The following is a 20,187-nucleotide window of genomic DNA, read 5'->3' as shown; positions in this document are numbered from 1 at the left end:
TGAAAAATGCACGAATCAAATCCTTGATTTAATTGCAGTTTGGTTTGTTATTGGAAAAGTGCAACTAGATAGCATCTCCTTAGGATCTACTGAGAGCTGAACATCAGAATTAATGTTTTCAAAGTGTTTACCATTCCTATTCAGATTCCTTTTGAGTATGTATTTTCTTTCCCACTTTAAGAGGTAGTTATTTATCATATGCTGTGCTTATTTCTGAATTTCTCTTCTTCTGTATCACTTGAAGGGGACTTCAACATTGAGTGAATTCTGTGGTATCTAAAGGCATTGCCATTTAAGCCTTCAAGAAAGGAGAGGGGGGGGAAAAAAAAGTAAATGGGGCAAATTTAGTATAGATCACAAACTTCTGATCACCAAGGGCATTCCTTGAACACAGTGATACTTAAATATATTCATGCTGTGCCTTAGGTTTTCAATCAGACGAAACAAAAAAGAGACACCATTCTGGAACTAGGTACCACCTTCCTACCTCAGCGCAACAGGCAAAAACTACTGGAATTCATAATGAGCTTCATGGTGTTATAGATGACACAAAGCACCTTTGCCCAGGACCCTAAAGACAGGTTTTGAGACTGTGTCAAAGCCTGGGGACATTTGCTAATCCTTCAAAGTGTAAGGAGCCACTGTCTGGGTAAGGCCTTCTCTGACTTGAACTACTGGAAGACAAGTGCCTTCTTATGTATGCATTTATGGGTTTCTTACAGTCCCAAACCTGTTGTAATACAGAGATACTCAGATGACACTTTGGATACAGGTAATTAAATTTGTTGCAAAAAATAAGCTGAATTATTAGAATTAGGTTTAAAAATGAAGAGTGAAGTTTTATCAGTGTTACATTTTAAAGATACTTTTAAAGACTGTAACGGATACACAAATACATGTATTTGTGATCTGTACCTAACCATGAGATCTTGAGTTTAGTGGCAACACAGCTTACAGCATAAACAAATAACCTCCATTCCAATTCAGTTTTGGTTTTTATTCAAGTGGTTAAAAATATTTGCTTAGGCAGGATATGTATTTCATGGATAAAGCCATAGTTTTTCGTAAATGTTAACATAAATGCCAAAATTCTAATGAGAATAACAGTTACAGACATCTGAGAATAATGATCATGTAGCAGATGATTGTGAGAAACATTTATAGGCACATCTTGCACTATTAGAGCTGTGTAGTGCAGTGGTAAATTGCACTAATCACTGCTGTCATGAAGAATGTGAGAGTAGTGTTCTTGCTTTTATTATGGCATCTGTCATTCAGCCAGATGAAAGTCAGGAGACAGTTGCCTGAATGTGAATATCTTAAATTATTATTTAATTGAGAAAAAACTATTAAGTTTGTGGGTTTGGTGTTGTTTTGGTTTTTTTGGTTTTTTTTGTTTTTTTTTTAATTAATAGGATGTCAGATATTTTTTTAAAGTAACGATTGATTTGGTGAAATCATTTTTAATTTTGGCCCTACAAATTTCAGCAATAACTTCTGCAATTCTTTAGAAACAAGTGTTCCTGTTGTATTCTGTTGCTGAGCAGGTGTAAATTGGCATGAAGCAGTAACCTCTAGAAAACACAGAAGTACCATAAGCAGTGTACTTTTGAGTCTGATTTGGCTTCCAAAAATAATACAGTCAAAACTGAGTGGTGAATAAAATCTGTCCTATGAAACAGGACTCGAGTCTTGCAATTTGATCCATTTGCATGGAGGACTTGCACTGTAGATTTCATACTCTCTTCATGTGAGTGGAGATTAGATTGCAACCTGCAGTCCTGTACTTTGGTACAGCTGATCTAGCTGAAGCAATAACTTGATGGTGTGTGAAGCCTGTTTGCTTGTGAAATGTGTTTTTCCTCATTGGGATTGCCTTCTGTGTGAGGGAAATCAGACATTTTGGTTACTGCAACGTTTTGCTTGATTCTCACATCCTGGCCTTGTGAGCAGAAAATCCCCCAAACTTCATCATGTTGTCTTTGTTGCTTAACATAAATATGGAAAAGCTTACTTGAATCCCAGCACTTGCACTGTTATGCCAGCACAAAACTGATGCACACAATCTGAGTTTGTGGCCAAGGAGCTTGCATTTGTACTGCACGTTTGTCAACAAGAATGTTTCTGTAAGTTTTTTATTGAATGTTATTAATAATTGAAAGCTGCAGTTTATAGTTTGTTAGCATTTTACTGTTAGCACTGTGAGATGCATGTGTTTTGTCACTAAGCCAGGTGCTCTACAACACTTAAACAATTTCTAAACCAAAGCTACATTAATACAGATAGAAACTGACCCTGAGTCACTTTTGTTTTCATGTCCTGTTGTCTCAGCAGGATGGTGACTACATCACACATAATTTGTTTTGTTAAGTCTATTAGCTGTTTAGAAAACAGTTTCATCTCACACTAGCTAACGTGCACTGTTTGGTAACCCAGTAAATGCTCCATACAGTTGTTGTTGGTGGCCTCCATTTAACATCAAAAAGACCAGGTGCTTCTGAATAACAAGCTCTAATAGTTTACTGCACTTGAGTAAGTCTGAAGTGTACTAACAGCAATGGCTGTACATCAAAAAGATTTTTAAAAATGAAGCAATATGAAGCAAAAAAAAAAATACTTGAGTAATTTTATCAAGAATGCTCTGCCAACTGGTGTATTAAGCCCAGCAGTACTGTGGTCACTAGAGTGCTCTGGCTGGGTGTTGCAACTAAGATAACTTTACAGCTCACATGAAAACAAAAACCAAACAAAGCAAAAAAAAACAGAAAAAAAACTTTAACAAAAAAAAAAAAAGATCTGGTTAATATAGATCATTGAGTGGGCAGGGTAATAATGCATGTGAATACACACTAATGAATACATTTAGTATGCAGAGGGAGGGGGCACCTCTAAAACTGGTTTGTGTTTGTATGCAAAAAACTGCATGTGAGAAGTCAGTACTATGAATTCTATGCCACTGGAAGCCTTTGCATTCTGCAGCAAGTGTGTATGTATACTTATATGTGCAAGCCTGTTTATTATTACACACTACAACTATGCTTTTCCCTGAAAATAAAGCACAGACTATAAAAATATCAGGCTGACACAGTCAAAAACTAAACCCAACACTTTTGCACTGTATTTACACCTTCAGTGTCTTCTGATTTTTACTAACCTCTCATGTTTTCTTTGCTGATAGAATGCCAGGTTGAGTTAACTTCAGTAAAGTTAACCAGTAAAGAAGAAAGGACTGGCCCTGAATTACCACAAATGTATTTTAAGACTCTTCTCTTGTAAAGACTTACATGAGCATATTACTCAGGTATGCAGATCTCTTTGGGCCAGGATCTTTCATGATATGAGAAACTTAATCTTTCTGTATGCAACCTGTAGATCTCACATTTTTGGAGTGACAAAAATGTAGAATTCCACTTCCCATGCTGCCACAGCTCCCCAAGCCCTAAGGATCATGAACTTGTTGATACATTTACTTTTTACTCACACTGACATTGAAGGAATATCTGCCTTCTGTTTGACAGAATAGGGCTTTATTCACCTGTCTTTGATTAGGAAGCATATATAAACTCTTGTGTTCAGCTGACTGCCTGCTCCACCCAGAAGTATCAGAATCACCACCTAGAGGAAGGTTGAACTGAGAGGTGATGCAAGGTACTGTTGCTTTTACATTTCTGAGCTAATGAGCCTGATACTGCTTCCTTGAGAATGTTACCATGTTTTACCTGTTATGTGTAATGCTGTGTCTATTGTAGAAGCACAGAGGTGTACTGGAGACATTTTAATAAATTAAACTGTTTGCTAATATGAAATTTAACAAGCTCTTCTGGTGGTTTTTTTGTTGTTGTTGTTGTTTGTTTGTTGTTGTGTTGTTTTTTTTTCTTTAAGCTGCTAAGATAATTTATTCAATAACTTAGTTCCATTCCAGGTAGCTTCTGAAATTAAATCATGATAAGCTTCCATTGCAGAAGCATCTCTACCAGTGTAGGTACTGAAGCAGAACCATTTAAAAAGTAGATCAAGGTGCCATCCTGTCTCCTGAGTCACTTTTTGTTTTGTTGTAAAGTGGAGGTGCTGTTTTGCTTCTCTCTTTTGCCATCCCCTGAAGGCTCTTCTTCTTGGCTTCCTCTTTTAAGGTTCCTCTTGTCTTACAGGGTATGATTCAGAATTTTGGGACAGCTCTGATACTGCAGACTGTCCCTTCTCGTGGTGATTTTGAGCTGACCTGGAGTGCAATAAGCACCTGTCAGCAATTCTGACAGCAGCTGGCAAATGTGAATCAATTGGAGTGGGGCTTTAATATAATAAAACCTGCATAGATGACCATTACTTAAATTGGGAAGGAGGGATGCTGTTTCACCTTTCAAAAAAAAGGTAAAAAAAAAAAAGGAAAGTTGTATTCAACTGATTCTTTAAGAAGCCTCTAGCAATGCTGACATGCAAGCAAGGCTCCATTAATTGACAACTCTAGGCTGAGGCAGGAAACAAAAATTCAATTATTGTCAATAGGTTGAGTAAAACCCAATTCCTATTGGTGATGACCTTACATGTTATTCTTTCTGTAAATGTCTTCCTATTTCTCAGTCTTGAAATCCCAAATGTCAGATAAAGAACTTACCTCTGTTTTTTGCTTAATTCAGTTTTCTTGTAATAAAAGCTTGTTAGGCTTCCTTAGAATTATCACTTAATTTGAGCTCTCTGCTTTGTTCTCTCTTATGGTACACCAAGTTTTCACCAGCCCTGTATTTTCAAGGTAAGATCCACAGATCTGAATTGCTGCTTGAAGCATTTTCCTTTCAGCCTTCCATAGATGTCCATTGCACTTTGCATTTGCTGGGTGAGCAATTACAATTCTTCTGTAAGTTGGCCCACCTGTTAATGTAGTTGTCCAAAAAGTATCATAGTTTATGGTGCCATTAGATAAGGAACTTTCTGACTTTTGAAAAGAAACATGTAGGAAATGTTTATGCTGTGAGTTCAGACCCAAGAGACCATAAACTCCAAAGAGACTTTCAGATTTCATCTGTTGTAAAGCATCCCCAGTTGCAGAAACAAAAGCTATTGAATTAATCATTGTACAACTACTAGTTACACAAATAAAAGTGTATGCAATTATGCAATAAAATATGCATGGCATAATTTCTACCAGTAATTTACATTAAAAAAGTGTTCTCCCTCATAGTAATAATATTGGTTCTTAAACTGATAATATTTGCACTCTTGTGGACTCAAGTGTTTTACAGAGCAACAGTCTCTAATGGTGATACTGGAACTAGACATGGAGATCACCTAATGTGCCTACAGCCATGGATGGGCTCAGTGACACCTCTGAGCCTATTCTTTTGTTCTTAGTTTACATGGCACTGTTGATGCTGTCTTGTAATTCCATTAGCATGGGGTGGTAGTTTAAGGAAGGCTCTATGTGTACAAATACTAAGTGGATATTTTTTTCTCTCAAAGCACAATTCATAGAGCAGAAGAGTTGTGGAATGGAAGAGTAACTGTGAGTAGTGGACATAATTCTAGCATCTGTTCTGAGTCTTGTCTGTTTAGTATCTTCATTAGTGATGTGAGGAATGGAAGAGGGAGTTTGGTTTTTACAGCTTTCTTGCAGTAGATAAGATTTGGGAGAGCCAGGCAGCACACTGGAGATTGTCGTGATCCCAGTGGTCATGATGTAGTTTTTGAAAGATCTGAAGACTAAAAGAAGAACACAAGTCAGCAGGGGAAGTACAAGGTATTACAACTGAGAGAAGAAAAACTAAATTCACAGGCATAGGAGAGGAAATAAACTGGCTGTGTAGCAGTTCTTTGGAGAAAACTGCAGTATACTGGCAGATCAGAAGCAGAACATGACTCAAAGATGGACTGCTGTTAGGGAAAGGGCAGACAACATGCAAAGATACTTTATAGCTGCACGTGATTAACAAACATGGGGCAAAATTTCCAGTCCATCCAGATTGATAAGGTTGCAACTAATATTGTATTTGAGGAGCTCTATTTGAAGTATTATATGGGCCAGATGGAAGGGAGAAAAAAGGCTTTTATTTTCCTGCTTGTGGAGAAGAGAATATTCTGGATTATTCCCTGGATATGGGAGTACCCAGGTTGGATGGAAACAGTGAATTTGGTCTCCCAGTTGCAGTGAAAAGAATCAGATTAGGTACTGTAAAATCTTTAAGCATAGAGAAGCACTGAAATATATTGGCCTGAGTGGGCTGATATTTCCCTTGGTCTGGGTGTATTGGATCCCTCTCCCTGCAGGTTGTGCTGTGCTGTGTCATAGCAGTAGGGAGAGGAGGTGAAGCCCTCCCAGGTACCTTTCCAAGGCTAAACAGAAATGTGTTTGTGCAGAAGCAGCTAGGTCAGGCTGCTCTGACTGGTGGTCTGGATGGCTCTTTAGCCCTGAGACCTGAGATCAAGAGCAGCTCTAATGTGGATTATACTCGTTCCTATGAATGACTATAATTATTTAGGAGTAAAATATATGAGGGCTTTATTAAGGCTGAGCTGTATAAATGTTTGCTTTGTGTCTCTGCTGGTCAAAAACTACATGGAGTGCCAGCAGGATCAGGAAAGGAATAGAGAAGAAGGTGGATAACATCACTGTGCCTCTGTGTCTTGAGTGGTGTGTGAGCATTTTCAAAGGGAGATGTGTAGGAGATGTGTAGGAGCCTTCTGCCTCTTCCAGCAGTTAAATCCCCAGGGACTGGAAAATGGGTGAGGAATCTTGCCCCTGGCATTTTCACCTTCCAGAGTGTTCCCAACTAAATACAATAACTCATTACAGACTAACCCTGTAATCTGTATACAGATCTCAGTTAAACTCTGCCCCAGATTTGGAAATGCTGAAAGCCAAGTGGTATATCCTGAATTTTGGGTTTAGCACTGCCTTGACTATTGCATTATCTCAAGAGTTCATGCTTCAACAATTGATCTACCCAAGGAGAACAGCAATGTTTATAAATGTGACAGAATTGACACTGGCACTATTTTAACATAACACATTTTCTTTGGAAGACTTTCCATCATCCCCAAGAAAAACTTAAAGGAACTCTTTAAATGAGGTCTGTACTGTGTAAAAGCTGCTGTGTCATTTGTACCCAGGATGGTTTGTTAACACTAAGTTGGAGCCTGTCTGTAAAATGAATTTCTCACCTTTGGTTTGATGTTCTCCTTCAGATGGGGCTATGGAATGTTTGATAGTTTGATTTTGTTCCCCTGGTTAAGCATTTTGCTTAATATAATATAAATGTTCTCTAAGTTCATCTAAAGCCTAATTTTAGCAGTGGTGCTAGATGTCCTTTTGAATCAGACTTCCTCTTGTTTCTGCAGGATAGAGGAGGCCCATAAGACTACTACCTGTAAGGAAGCTGTCAAAGCCTCTTTTTAGTGTTGAAATTTCCTTGTCATTAAACTTAATTATCATAATTCACCACCTTTGTTTCTTTTTCTTGTGTGCTGCAGGTTTAGACATGCATCATGCTTGTGACCATTCCTGTTCCCAGTGCTTCTCATCCTTAACAGTAACTCTGTGGCTGTGTGACTCAGGTTTCTCATTCAATCAGAGCCCTCAAAATATAAAAATAAGCCCCTTTACAGTTCAATTAGGATTATCTGGATTAATTATCATTAAATCCAATGATAATTAAAATTAATGATTTTTTTTAAATAACAGAAAATACTAGTTGCTTAAAAATTAATGTGTGAAAATAGGTATATTTCTGTCTGTGCCTCCTTCTTTTGGAAAGGTGTTTGTGGAAGAATTAAATTTGTAGAAAGACTTTGTTGTAGTGGTTTGGTTCAGTTTGGAGTTTTGAAAATGGAGGTAGAACAATCTGTTTCTCATAAAAGTTTTTTTATTAGAACTTTCACCAAAATTATGTTTAATTCAGCTGTCACTGAAATGTCATTCTCCCCCTTTTTTTTTGAGACTAGTTTAGTTTCATTAATCCAGTAATATTTGTTTTCCTGAATAGATGGTGGTAGTTATTTTGAAAATGATTAGCCTGACACAGTGAGACAAACTTCAATGCTTCACTGCAGAATAATATGTTCTCTGCAAAGAAATGTTTCAAGGAAGGCATACCACAGGGCACAGTACTTGAAAATACATTTTAAATCCCCAGAAGAAATCGTTACATGCAATAAAGTGAATGTTCCCTGTTCTCTAGGAGATGGGGAAGTTCAGACATGTCTTGTGGTCATATTTTTGTACTATGTAAATATAATGTGAATTAATTCTAGAGTCAGGTTTTAGAACTCCATTCTTCCATCAAAACTGCAGATTCTGTCCCTTTCACCCCAAATGTGTCTTTTTGTCCAAGAACCTGGAACAACTGTTTCAGATATTAGGAGAATTCTGTCCCTTTACCAGCTGTAATCATTAACCCAAGTTGTAGTTTAAGGAAGTCTGAAGCAAAGCAGCTTGGAAGTATTAGAAGCTGCTGTATCTGGATGTGTTCCAGAGCATTAAGAGAGCAAACCAGGGCAGGATGTTGTGTTTGTGTATATGTGTGTGTGTGTGTGTGTATGTTTGAATCTTTTAATTGGTTTATATGAAGTTATCCCTTTGCTAATGCAGAAGGCAACCGGCGTGAAAAATGTTGGAACCAGTGACACATGTAGTTAATTTTCTGAACTAAGTGAATTAAGTGCAAATTGGTTATTAATAATCAAAAGCAAAGTGCTAGATAAGATACTGGGTCAGCCTGTCTGTCATTTTCAACTATTAAAATATTAGCCTGAGCAAGGCAGTTTGAGGCTCTTCTCTCTTATTAAAGCCTCACTTCTTCATTTATTAAAGAATCAGATCTAACTGAGGCAGCAGTCTTGAGCCACAGATGTTGCACTGGGCTGGTGTGTTGTGCCCTGCTGCAGACTTGGCATAAACTGTAAGGTGGCTTTGGTGCAGGAAATGTTGGATTTGTGAGACCTCCTGGAGGTGGCAGGGCAAGTTTAGCAACAGGGAGAATCTTTTCAGTTCAGGAGAGTGGGTGCTGTGACAGGCACACTGAGCACCAAGGAGGTCACCTTCAGCTGGGAGGGTTGAGAGTCAGGAGACCTCAATGGCCCTGGCTCCTTATCAGAAGGACAGACTGGAGAGTTGGGCTGATTCCAATGGGATGAGGTTCAACAAGGCCAAGTGCCGGGTCCTGCACTTTGGCCACAACAACCCCACGGGGAGCTCCAGGCTGGGCACAGAGTGGTTGGAGAGCAGCCAGACAGAAAGGGACCTGGGAGTCTGGATTGACAGGAAGCTGAACATGAACCAACAGTGTGCCCAGGTAGCCAAGAAGGCCAATGGCATCCTGGCCTGTATCAGGAACAGCGTGGCCAGCAGGTCCAGGGAAGGGATTCTGCCCCTGTGCTCAGCGTTGGTGAGGCCACACCTCGAGTCCTGTGTCCAGTTCTGGGCCCCTCAGTTCAGGAAGGAGATCGAGGTCCTGGAGCAGGTCCAAAGGAGGCAACTGGGCTGGTGAAGGGACTCGAGCACAGATCCTATGAGGAGAGGCTGAGGGAGCTGGGGGTGTTCAGCCTGGAGAAGAGGAGGCTCAGAGGAGACCTCATCACTCTCTACAACTCCCTGAAAGGAGGTTGGAGCCGGGGGGGGTTGGGCTCTTTTCCCAGGCAACCCTCAGCAAGACAAGAGGGCACAAGAGGTCTCAAGTTGTGCCAGGGGAGGTTTAGGTTGGATATTAGAATTTCTTTACTGAGAGGGTGATCAAGCATTGGAATGGGCTGCCCAGGGAAGTAGTGGATTCTCCATCCCTGGAGATATTTAAAAAGAGCCTGGATGTGGCACTCAGTGCCATGGGCTGGGAACTGCAGCGGTAGTGGATCAAGGGTTGGACTTGATGATCTCTGAGGTCCCTTCCAACCCAGCCAATTCTACAATTCTATGATTCTATGAAGGAGACAAAGGACTCAGCTCCTATCTCTCAAATGTGACCTCAGAACCACCACTGAATTCTTTATGTTTGTTAGGAAGCCCTTCAGTGCTCAGGAGGTGACCGTGTGGGGGCCAGGTCCTGGGTGCAGGGCTGGAGAGGGGACCTCTGCTTCCATAAAGATGGAGCCTGTGGCATGCACAGAGGGCTGCCAGGCTGGGCATGTTCCAGCAGCATCACAGCAGGGAGGGTGGAATGAGGGGAGGCACAGCAAGACTCCAGATCCAACTAGCTCAGGGTGCTTTTTCTTCTTGAATACAAAAAATGCTATTCTCCCTTTTGCTGCTGTGTGCCTACAGCAATTTCCACTGTCCTCACAGGCTCTGGTACAGCGGGTTCTTTCTCCCAACTCATTCTCATACAGGGCATTAAACTTGAATCTGACTGCTTCACATAAGTTTTTTTTGTTTAAACTGCCGGAGGAAACACTCCTTCCCCATTGTCTGCCTGCCTTTGGATTTGGTCTGTGCTTCATCAGGTAAGAATTGCCTCTCAGATCTATCAGGGCTTCAATGAAATGAAACAAACAGATTTTCCAAAGGAGATCTATTGTTGCCAGTTATGTCCATGGAAAAAAAAAAATTACAGGTGGCTGGAAAAGGGGGTTAAGGACTCTGGTCTTGGCATTTTTAACCTTAGCCTTTAGAAGGATTCTGTGATTTTGCTAATAGACAAACAGGGATAAGACCAGCTCCATCTTCAGTGTGACCAGCAGATGGTGGTGGAGTTTCATCTACAGCTGCAATTCACGCCAAGGGCTTGGACACCGCCGTTCCCACACCTCAGCCCTCAGGCTGTCCATTAGAAACAAAACATCATTTTCTTGGCAGCCAAATACAGTATTTGCTTAACAGGGAAATCACTTGTTCTGTTGCTCTGATTTTTTTTTTTTTTCATAGTTGCACCTGTCAGGCTGTGTTTGGCACCTGACACAAACACCACAACCTGTAAATACCATCTTTAGTGTTTGTGGGCAAGGAGTGGTGTTTATGTTGCTAAAAGAGAAAATCTGCATCAGAAGAGAAGCTTTTCACCTTGTCTTCCTCCTGCAACCTCTGGTCCAAACAGGGGTTTTAAAGAAACAAGCCTTCACTGTAAGTCCAGACCTGAGCATATCTGAATTTTGGAAATGTCCCAGATTCAAGAGTAGAGTACTGAATTGCAAACTCATATCAGGTTTATGTGGCAATTTAAACAACTTCCAGCTATCCAAAAAAGCAAGATGTGGGGAAGCAATGGCAGGATGCTCACAGATGATTTGTAGGGCAGAGCTTACACCTGGGCCTGAACCTGAGAAAAGAGCAATTGCCTTAGAGATGGTTTAAAAGTGAGAAGGTGCATGACTGTGGCTGACAACCCAGAAATCATAAATCCAAAGGCAATTTCTGAGCTGGCAGAGACTGCATTTAACTCTCTTTGCTTGTCTTCTGCAGCCTGGCCTGCTGGCTGCTTTAGTAGCAATTCTAGGTTTATTATTTTGCTACTAAACTGTTTGGGATCAGAATTTGGTTCCTTTAGTCAAAACGACAAGGAATCCATTCCTCTGTGAGAGAAGTGGTCTCTCTGGTACAAGTAAAATTCTAAAAGGATTTCTTCTACATCTGAAATATCAGCTAAGCCAGCCTGGGGGAGATTTATAGATGCTAACACAGCCACTGGAGGGCAGCTGTAAAACTCACAACTGCCCTTGTATCAGCTCATCTGTCCCCTGAATGATTCACTTCAGGCTTATCTTGTTGCAAAAAACATTTCCCTTTTGTTCTCCTAGATTCCTTTTCCTCTCACTCCGTTATTCCCACATCCAGCAGCTTTATGAGCATCCAGGGCAGGAGCTCCCTCTGCTATTCTGCCAGCTGACAGCAGAGCAGCCGATGCTCAACACCAGCTTGGACAAACAACTCTTCTTCCTCTGTCTCCAAGCTTCTGCCTGCTCAATCTGTGCACCCAGTGTCCCTGCTGGAGGTGCTGTTTCTGCAGCCCAGCAAGGTGCTGAGAACCACAGGCACTTTGGCCATGCAGCTTTTACAGCTCTGAAGCAGCTTCTCAGGGGCTAGATGCATCCCAAAAGTGAAAGAAGGGCACAAGTATCACACGTGCTGTGATGTAGATCAGCTGCAGCACCTTGCAGCCTGGCAAGGTGATGCTGAACAGTGGCAAAGCCACCACCCACAGAGAGAACTGGCTGGTGAGATCAGTTACCTGCAGCACAGTGATGCTGGCAGTGGGGCAGGCAGCCATCTCAGCTGATGGACTGCCTGCTTTTGTAGGCACAGCAGGAAAGGAGTGTTCTGGGCAGCACACAGAACAGAGCAGGGAGATGAACTTGACTGATGTGTGAAAACACCCAGCAAAATGAAACAGCAGAAATCATAGAATCATAGAATCATAGAATAGGCTGGGTTGGAAGGGACCTCAGAGGTCATCGAGTCCAGCCCTTGAACAACTACCGCCACAGTCACTAGACCATGGCACTGAGTGCCATATCGAGTCGCTTTTTAAATGTCTCCAGGGACGACGAGTCCACCACCTCCCCAGGCAGCCCGTTCCAATATCTGATCACCCTTTCCATGAAAAAATTCTTTCTAATATCCAATCTGAACTTCCCCCGGCACAATTTAAGACCATGCCCTCTTGTCTTACTGAGAGTTGCCTGGGAAGAGACCAGCCCCCGCCTGGCTCCATCCTCCTTTCAGGGAGTTGTAGAGAGTGATGAGGTCTCCCCTGAGCCTCCTCTTCTCCAGGCTGAACAGCCCCAGCTCCCTCAGCCTCTCCTCATAGGATCTGTGTTCGAGTCCCTTCACCAGCTTGGTTGCCCTCCTTTGGACCTGTTCGAGGACCTCAATCTCCTTCTTGAACTGAGGGGCCCAGAACTGAACACAGTACTCAAGGTGTGGCCTTACCAGGGCTGAGTACAGGGGCAATTTCTCTGTCGGCTTCCAGTTTGAAAATACTGGGCCAGAACTAGATGATCTTTAATGTCCCTTCCAACCCAAACCATTCCATGATTCTATGAGCGGAGCATGGTGCCTCTCCCTGCGGTTCAAAAGTTTGGTTCCAGACATCCCTTGACTTGATAGAGAGCAGGATTGTGACCATTTGAACATCCCTGGCAAGCAATTGTAGGCATTGCGTGTTAGGAAATAAACAAACTTCTAACTTTGTGTCTTAGGAGCAGCTGCTTTGCCCCCCACAAGGGGTGAGAGCAGTGTTTGCATCAAGCAAGCACCAGGAGGTGGCTGCTGGGGAGAGGCAGCTCTGCTTCTGAGGAGCCCAGCTGTGGGGTGCAGGACTGGGCTGCTGGGTGGCTGCTGGAGGAGATTGCCTCAGGTTACTTGCTGAATTACACCACGTGCCATTAAATCATTCCACACGAGACAGATCTTGGCTCTGGATGACTTCACTTTTCCAGCACGGTTGAGTGGAGATACAAACACACTTTCTCTATAATTTTCCTCTGCATGGTAGATGAGACCTGAAAAAATAAACACACATGTTTCCCTGTGGGCTACGATGTTCCTCTAACTGGTGCTTTTGTTTGCCAGCTGTAACACATCCCTTCCAGTCTAGTGCCTTTGCTGTTGTCACTGTGATCCCTATTGCATCTCTTTGGTACTGCCCTGCAGCAGAGTAGGAAGGTTGCCACTCTGTTCCAGCCTCAGTTAAGCAGCTTGTTATTTCTTTGCTGTCACCAAAAGCTATTTGCAAGAATAAAGAATAGGTAGACTCTACGCATCAGCGAGAGGCCTCAAGAGCTTCAGTCCAGGCTGCTCTGCTTGGGGTTGTGCTTGGCAGTTTTAAGAAACGAGGTCCTTCAGACAGCTGCGATGTCTGTCATCCTTTCCAGATAATTTCAACCAACTTGCACAAGTCAGAGTAATCGTGGATGTTGTAGCAAGCTGCAATATCATCACTGTGCTGTTCAAGTCACAGCAGTCACACGGCTGAGCAACCAACCAGCCCTGGGCCGTGTCAGATCAGCCACTGCTGGCACCATCCTGGGCCCCGTGGGAGATGTAAGAGCTGTGGGGAGATGTACAGAGAGGTGGTGGTTAGAGGAGACAGGGCACAAGTGCAGAGGAAATAACAGTTCATTGGGTTTGCTGTTCGTGGGTTGCCATCCTTTACAAGCATAAATAGGTTATCTTCTCTTTTTAAATTCCCTGTGTTACTGGCTTCTGGGCATCGACTGTTTGTACACAGCTCACAGGGGACAGAATTGCTGTAGAAAAATGAAGAGGAAAAATGAGTCTTTAACTTGACCTGCAACATCAGAGAGTTTGAAAAATTGTGAGTGTTTTTGTGGAGCTTTTATATCATCACGCTTTTCAACTGAGCATCCTGAATGCTTTATAAATATTAATTAAGTCTCATGTGGCTCCTCTGAATTACGTAAAGACATCATTGCCTCATCCATCAGAAGAGAAGATCCAGAAGCTGCTTAACAATTTGAGACAGCATTAAATGACAGCAACTCAGTGAATTAGAACATAACACCCGTTTGAAACTTCTGCACAGGAGAAAAATTTGATCAACTGGACTATATCTTTTGACCCTTACAAAAAAAGAAGCATTGCATCACAAAGGGCTACATGAGGACCTCTTTTTCCATATCCTCTTCTGTATCTCCTTTTGCTTTGTGGGAAAGTCTTGTTTCCCTGGTTAAACTTTGTTTAAGATTAGGGTCTTGGACAGGAAGCAACCTAAAGGAAAAATGCTCATAAAATCCTCACCTCTTTTTCAGTCCTAAGACATTATTGATGGCAGACAGATGCTGACTGTGGGAATTGCTGGAAGAGAGGGCTGGACCAGCAGGATTGGAGGTGGAGCTGGGAGCAGGAAGGTAAAGCCACTCACAATGTAGAAACCTCATTAGATATCAGAACAAAGTGATTTAAAGGGCTGTCAAAGTAGTATCAGTGCACAGGTGATGCTGCTTTCTTAGGAAGGAGTGTGAAGATTATTTGCAGTCGTTAGGACCATAGAGGCTCACCTGAGGAGATGAACTAAGAGCCAACTGCCTGCTAATTGCATATCAGGTGCTCAGTAGTTTATATAATGCCCAATGAAGGAGTTTTGATTTGGACTCCATCAAAAGTAGAGACTGGCACTTAATAACTGCAGAGAAGCATCAGTTATTTACTCAAATTTTTTAATCTCTTACTGTAATTATTCTAATGTTCTCTTTCAAGTGCCTGGGAAAAGCACTGGATTAATTGTTTTTCTACCTGGACTTCTCTTAGTGTCTTCTAAAGCCACTCTGGATCAATGTTTTTTAAGAAGATGACTGCAGAGCATGATAAAAAATAAGCTACACTGCAAAAAACCTGTGTGTTGGAAAATTCAGGTTTTTTTTTTGCTGTTTGTGTGTGTGTGGTATAGCAGATAAGCCAAGGCAATTTTGTTGGTAAGTACAGAAGACATGCTAGAGATGTTATTTATTTCTCAGTGCCTCTAACTGACTTTTAATATAGAAATTAGGTACAGAAAAGCAGCTTCATGGCCTGGTGGGCATCAAGTCTTTTATGCACCAACAGTGCTTGCCCAGGCCAGTCAGATGCATTAGCCAGAGCCCAGTTGTTTTTTCCCCTCTACTGAGCACTTGAGAGGCCACATGTGGAATAATATGCCAAATTTCCCTCTCCCACCTCCATACCCTCTCCTGCTTTCAAGAGGCAACAGGCACAAACTGCAACACAGGAAATTCCTATCAGATATTTTGAGGCTGTTGAATCTCTGTCCTTGCAGTTCTTGCACACCAGACTGGAAAAGGTGCTGAGCAGCCCATAGCTGGCCCTGCTCTGAGGCAGAGCTGGCTGCCTCAGTATTTCCATTATTTTTTTTTCTCATTGGGAACTGCAGCAGACTTGCAGAATCTATTCAGTGCTCTATATTTTTTAGTGTATACTCAGACAAATTAACAGACATGACCAGGCTTTGAGACTGTTTCTGTAAGAATTATGATCATTGTAAGGTCGTAATTGTTCTGCTTCTTTGAAAATGTAAAAGTGGAACTGGTTTTCTTATATTAATTTCTTTCTTTACCACGTATAAATTCACCCCTGCTGATTTATAATCTACTGTGAATTTTCTGGCTTTGTTTCCTGCAGAATTTCTTTTGAAGAGCCCTTGTAAAGAATTGCATGGACTTTGAATGGAATGAAAGGCAATTCAAAGCACAGATCTGTTAATCCTGAGAGTCTCAGTACTACTCTTAATATACAGTGCTAAAATATGCAAAGTTATACCAATAAGTTACAGCATGGCTGTTATTAGCTCATGCAAGGCACAATAACTGAAGACTGATGAAGGTGGAAGGATGTGAATGTGATTTTCTTGTTATTTAAGTGGTCCCAGTTCAATGAATTCTCTGTGCTCTTGGCTCAATAACCCAATCAATGACAGGTTCTGTGAAGAAAGAGGACTGACACTGTTTTAATACATTTCATTTTACAGCAATTTTTTCCCTACGCACAATATTTGTACAGGAAAACTAATAATACATGACTGACTATGCAAAAATTAAGTTAATTATTAGGTAGGTTTCTCTGTGGTTATCTTCTGTAGGATCTGTATATTTTGGTAAGGCTTTTTTGTTTCTTTTCTTGTGTGTATAGCAATATTATCTAATATTTTAGTAAATTTCTAAACTTGCTATCAGAGTTTCTTTATAGATTTATTTCTGCTTATCACAAATCAGAATGAAAGCTTGCTGTTTCTGATGGTTTAAAAATTGATTATTGACTCAGATGTTCAACGTACTTAGAATTCTCAGAAAGGTTATTGAACATTAATATACTTGGACAACTTTCACATTTCCCTTACTCCAACCTCCCTGGTCTGCTCATTTTAAATATTTCTGGAAGGATTTTGAATTACATGAGCTATCTGGCAAGGATCTTTAACCAGTGTTACTGTACCTACACAATCTCTCCAGGGAGGATTTCCATTCTGCAGAGAACCTCTTCAAAGTGTCTGAGGAAACAGGTTGCCAGAAGAAGGACAAGAACTTAGCATTTTTATTTGCTCAGAAGAGCTGAAACAAAGTGAATTTTCTGTGATATTGTAGAGTTAATAAACCCAGCTGATAATATGGCTTTTTAGTTTCTGTGAAGTATATAGACATGCAAGATTTGTACTGCTGGAAGAAAACCTGGTCTGTGTCATCCTGCCTCTGACAGCTGCCTGGGGCATGTGCTGAGCCACGAGTCCAAGAAAGCCCACATTTAAATAACTCATCCAAAGGGGACACTGAGTCCTAAATCTGCATGTTCATGGCTGAGAACACAGGCTGAACTTCAGAATAACTTTTTATTGTGTCATCTTCTGTATCCATTGTGGTGGCACCCAACAAAGCAAAGAGTTTTTAAGGCTCGTTAGTGTTTGCATGAGTAGTTTCTCTCCCAGAAAAATAGACATGGATTTGCTCTGACCACCTTCCAATGGGTTCTCAGATCACATTAGCTACATTACCTCCTTCCTTTCATAAAGGTGTATCCAGGAGAGCTCGAATTCCCTTCCCACGTGCCACTCTGTATTCTACCTATTGTACTACTCTATCTCCCACTCTGCTAACTGATATTCCTGCTCTGCAGCTGATCCTTTGGATTAGGTGCTGGGGTCCCTGACTATGTGTATGTGAAAGGGATCTCTATCATGGAACAGGCTTTTCAGTGGTCTACTTCTCCCAGGCTGCTGCCAAGCTGGGAGGCACAAGATCACACACTCTCCCAGATTGCTGCAGGAGTATTTTTAAGCAAATGCTAACATTATCCTTTAATTCTGCAACAGAGAAGTATTTGAGCAATGATAGGAAGTGAGACAGTCACAGGAACCATACCAGGACTCAGCTCTCACTCCTCGATGGGAGTTGGGCAGCAGGGGATGTGCCCAGTGGGTGACAACGTTTTGTATGCAGGGACAAAATGAGCTCTGTGGCAGCTCAGTGGCAAGTGTGGCTGAACAAAATCTGAGATTTGATATGTGAACCATCAGGATAAACATTTGAAGGCTGCAGTGGTGCCTTGGGTCCATCAGTACTAAAATACGTGCGTCAGCTTGTCCTGTCATTTGCTTCATTTCTAGCAGCACTTTACCTAGAGGAAGCAAGCAGAGAGAAAGAATGGCCAAAAGTGATGAATTGCTGTGTTGGAGAGCCAGTAAACCTTAGCCACAGAGTCCTTCTGCTTGTCACAGGCAAGTGATTTAAAACTGATCCCCTAGCTTCTGCTGGCACATTTTGTACATATCCTCATTCTTCACCCCACCTTAGAGCTGTCAGCTGCAGCACTGGGCCCAGAGCTGACAGAGAAATCACCTCTACAAACGGGACACAGAACTTAGGAGAGAGCAAAAAGAAAACTCCTGTAGTAATTGCTTTTAGTAATCCCAGCAATAGCTGCAAATCAGTGCTTTCCCTAGAGAATTTCTTACCAAAGCTTTCCTTGAAAGGGAATCTTAGGCATGGAAATGAGGGTAAAATGCTTGATGCTTCCTACGGTTCTCTGAGCATTCAGTTCCTTCTAAAAAGAATTTGAGCCTGCAAATCCCTTATGTGGCTTTGAACATCCCACTTTACTAGTATTTAAATTGCTGACACTGATCTCAAACTCCCCAGAGTGAGAACTGGTAGGATCTCCTACCAGGAATTGACAGTACCAGCAGCTGCCAGGAAGGAAGCTGAGCTCCTCTGTATGTATGTGAGATGCTTCCCTTCCATAGCTGCTGAGCCCCAGCACTTACAGATCTGCAGTGGCACTTGCAATTATTCAAGTCCAGATGCTCCTATATTACTGAAAGCTTCAATTACTTAATTAGACAATTATCTTTTAATGGCATTTTTCCCACCCATCAGCTGCTCTGGGTTATAGATGTCCCTTTGGCCCTCTGCTATGTGACTTTATTTGAGGACCAAACCATCTATTTTTAACTTCAGCAGTGTCTAGAGACCTGCTGCACCTCAGGACTGCCTTGTCTGCACTGCAGACAGTGTCTACACATAGCCAAAAGTGTCTTCATGATAGAAAACTGATCTGGAAGATCTAGTCCTACCTGGGGGAATTAGTGACAGGAAAGGCTGTTGCTGTGAGGAGCAGCAAGGCAACTATAAGGGCCACATTCCATGTAAATTTTGGAATGAGAACTCAGATTGGGAATATTTGGGTACCAATAAGCAGCTTTTGTGAAATCTACTTGATGTCCACGTTATTGGTTAATATGAAATGCACCTGATTGTTCCTTGTGATGTGACAGTACTGCATGAGCATTTATGATGTCTGTTTTGAAGATGTGACTGACAGATCGTGTCTTGTCTTGTTTCCACCTCTAGAGGTTGCTGCAATAAGAAATGTGATGTTCAGAACCTCTCGTTTTAGCACGATGGAATCATCTGAAGAAAACTTAGAAAACCTTGGCAAAAATCACAGACTTTCATCTCCAGGTTTAAATGCATTTAATAGCTGGTCTGAGCTATGTATTTTGAACTCATCCATGTAACAGGCTTGTATTGCAACTGTGAAAGATTGTATTCCTGTAGATTTGTCTTCTGTTGTCATTTGAAGTTTTAAAAATAGAACTATCTCATTTTCTTTTCTTTCTGTTTACTGCTTCCAGAAAATCCAGGACCAGAAAAATGCAACAGCCCTAAGATGAGTAATGTTACCAGTGGCAGGCAAAACCTCTATGCAAACCTATATCCTCATACCAGAGAAAATATTCCTTGGTGCAGCTCTCTGTAAGGAAATCTTACAGTGTTAATCCCATGTTAGAGATGATTTTTCCTCATCAAAAGACTGTGATGAAAAAAAAAAAATTAAAAAAAGGGCTTAAAATGGAGCTAAAAAGTCAGCCCAATAGATGATAAAGTTGAAAAAAACCCTATCTTTTATGCTAGGTTTGCAAAATGTTCTCTAAGGTTTTCATGTTCTTGCAATATGTTGTTAAATATTTTTATTCCTATGTGATGAGCAGTGGTAAATGAAGTAAATTAATTCAGAGGCATGTGGGAAGCCTGAGGAAAGGTTTCTCCTGCTGGAAAGTCAGGGAGAGAGGATTGAAACCAGCTACTGTAGCCTCTAGTCCTGAGCTCTTAGGAAATCTTTGTATGTACCTGATACTGGACAGCAACCAGAGGGGATGTAAACCTGCTCACCAAGCCTTCATCTGCAAAGTGCAGGTTCAATGTTTTCATGTTAATTCATGAAAGATTCTGCATTTTCAAACATAGATTGTCTCACACAAACTAAAG

General features: G+C 41.4%; 1 protein-coding gene across 4 annotated transcripts in view; it reads left to right on the top strand.

The window, feature by feature from the left end:
• GPAM (glycerol-3-phosphate acyltransferase, mitochondrial) overlaps nt 1-3,814 on the top strand; it is a 31,177-nt gene extending 27,363 nt beyond the window's left edge. For all 4 annotated transcript variants that reach the window (XM_071749399.1, XM_071749397.1, XM_071749400.1 and 1 more), the window contains exon 21: nt 427-3,814. In XM_071749399.1, the coding sequence (XP_071605500.1) occupies nt 427-543 (117 nt within the window). In that variant the 3' untranslated portion in view covers nt 544-3,814. The remainder of the gene's footprint in view (nt 1-426) is intronic.
• The last annotated feature ends 16,373 nt before the right edge of the window (nt 3,815-20,187 follow it).

Source organism: Heliangelus exortis, chromosome 7 (assembly GCF_036169615.1).
Source record: "Heliangelus exortis chromosome 7, bHelExo1.hap1, whole genome shotgun sequence".
Taxonomy (NCBI): domain Eukaryota; kingdom Metazoa; phylum Chordata; class Aves; order Apodiformes; family Trochilidae; genus Heliangelus; species Heliangelus exortis.
This window is presented reverse-complemented; position numbering and strand designations above follow the sequence as displayed.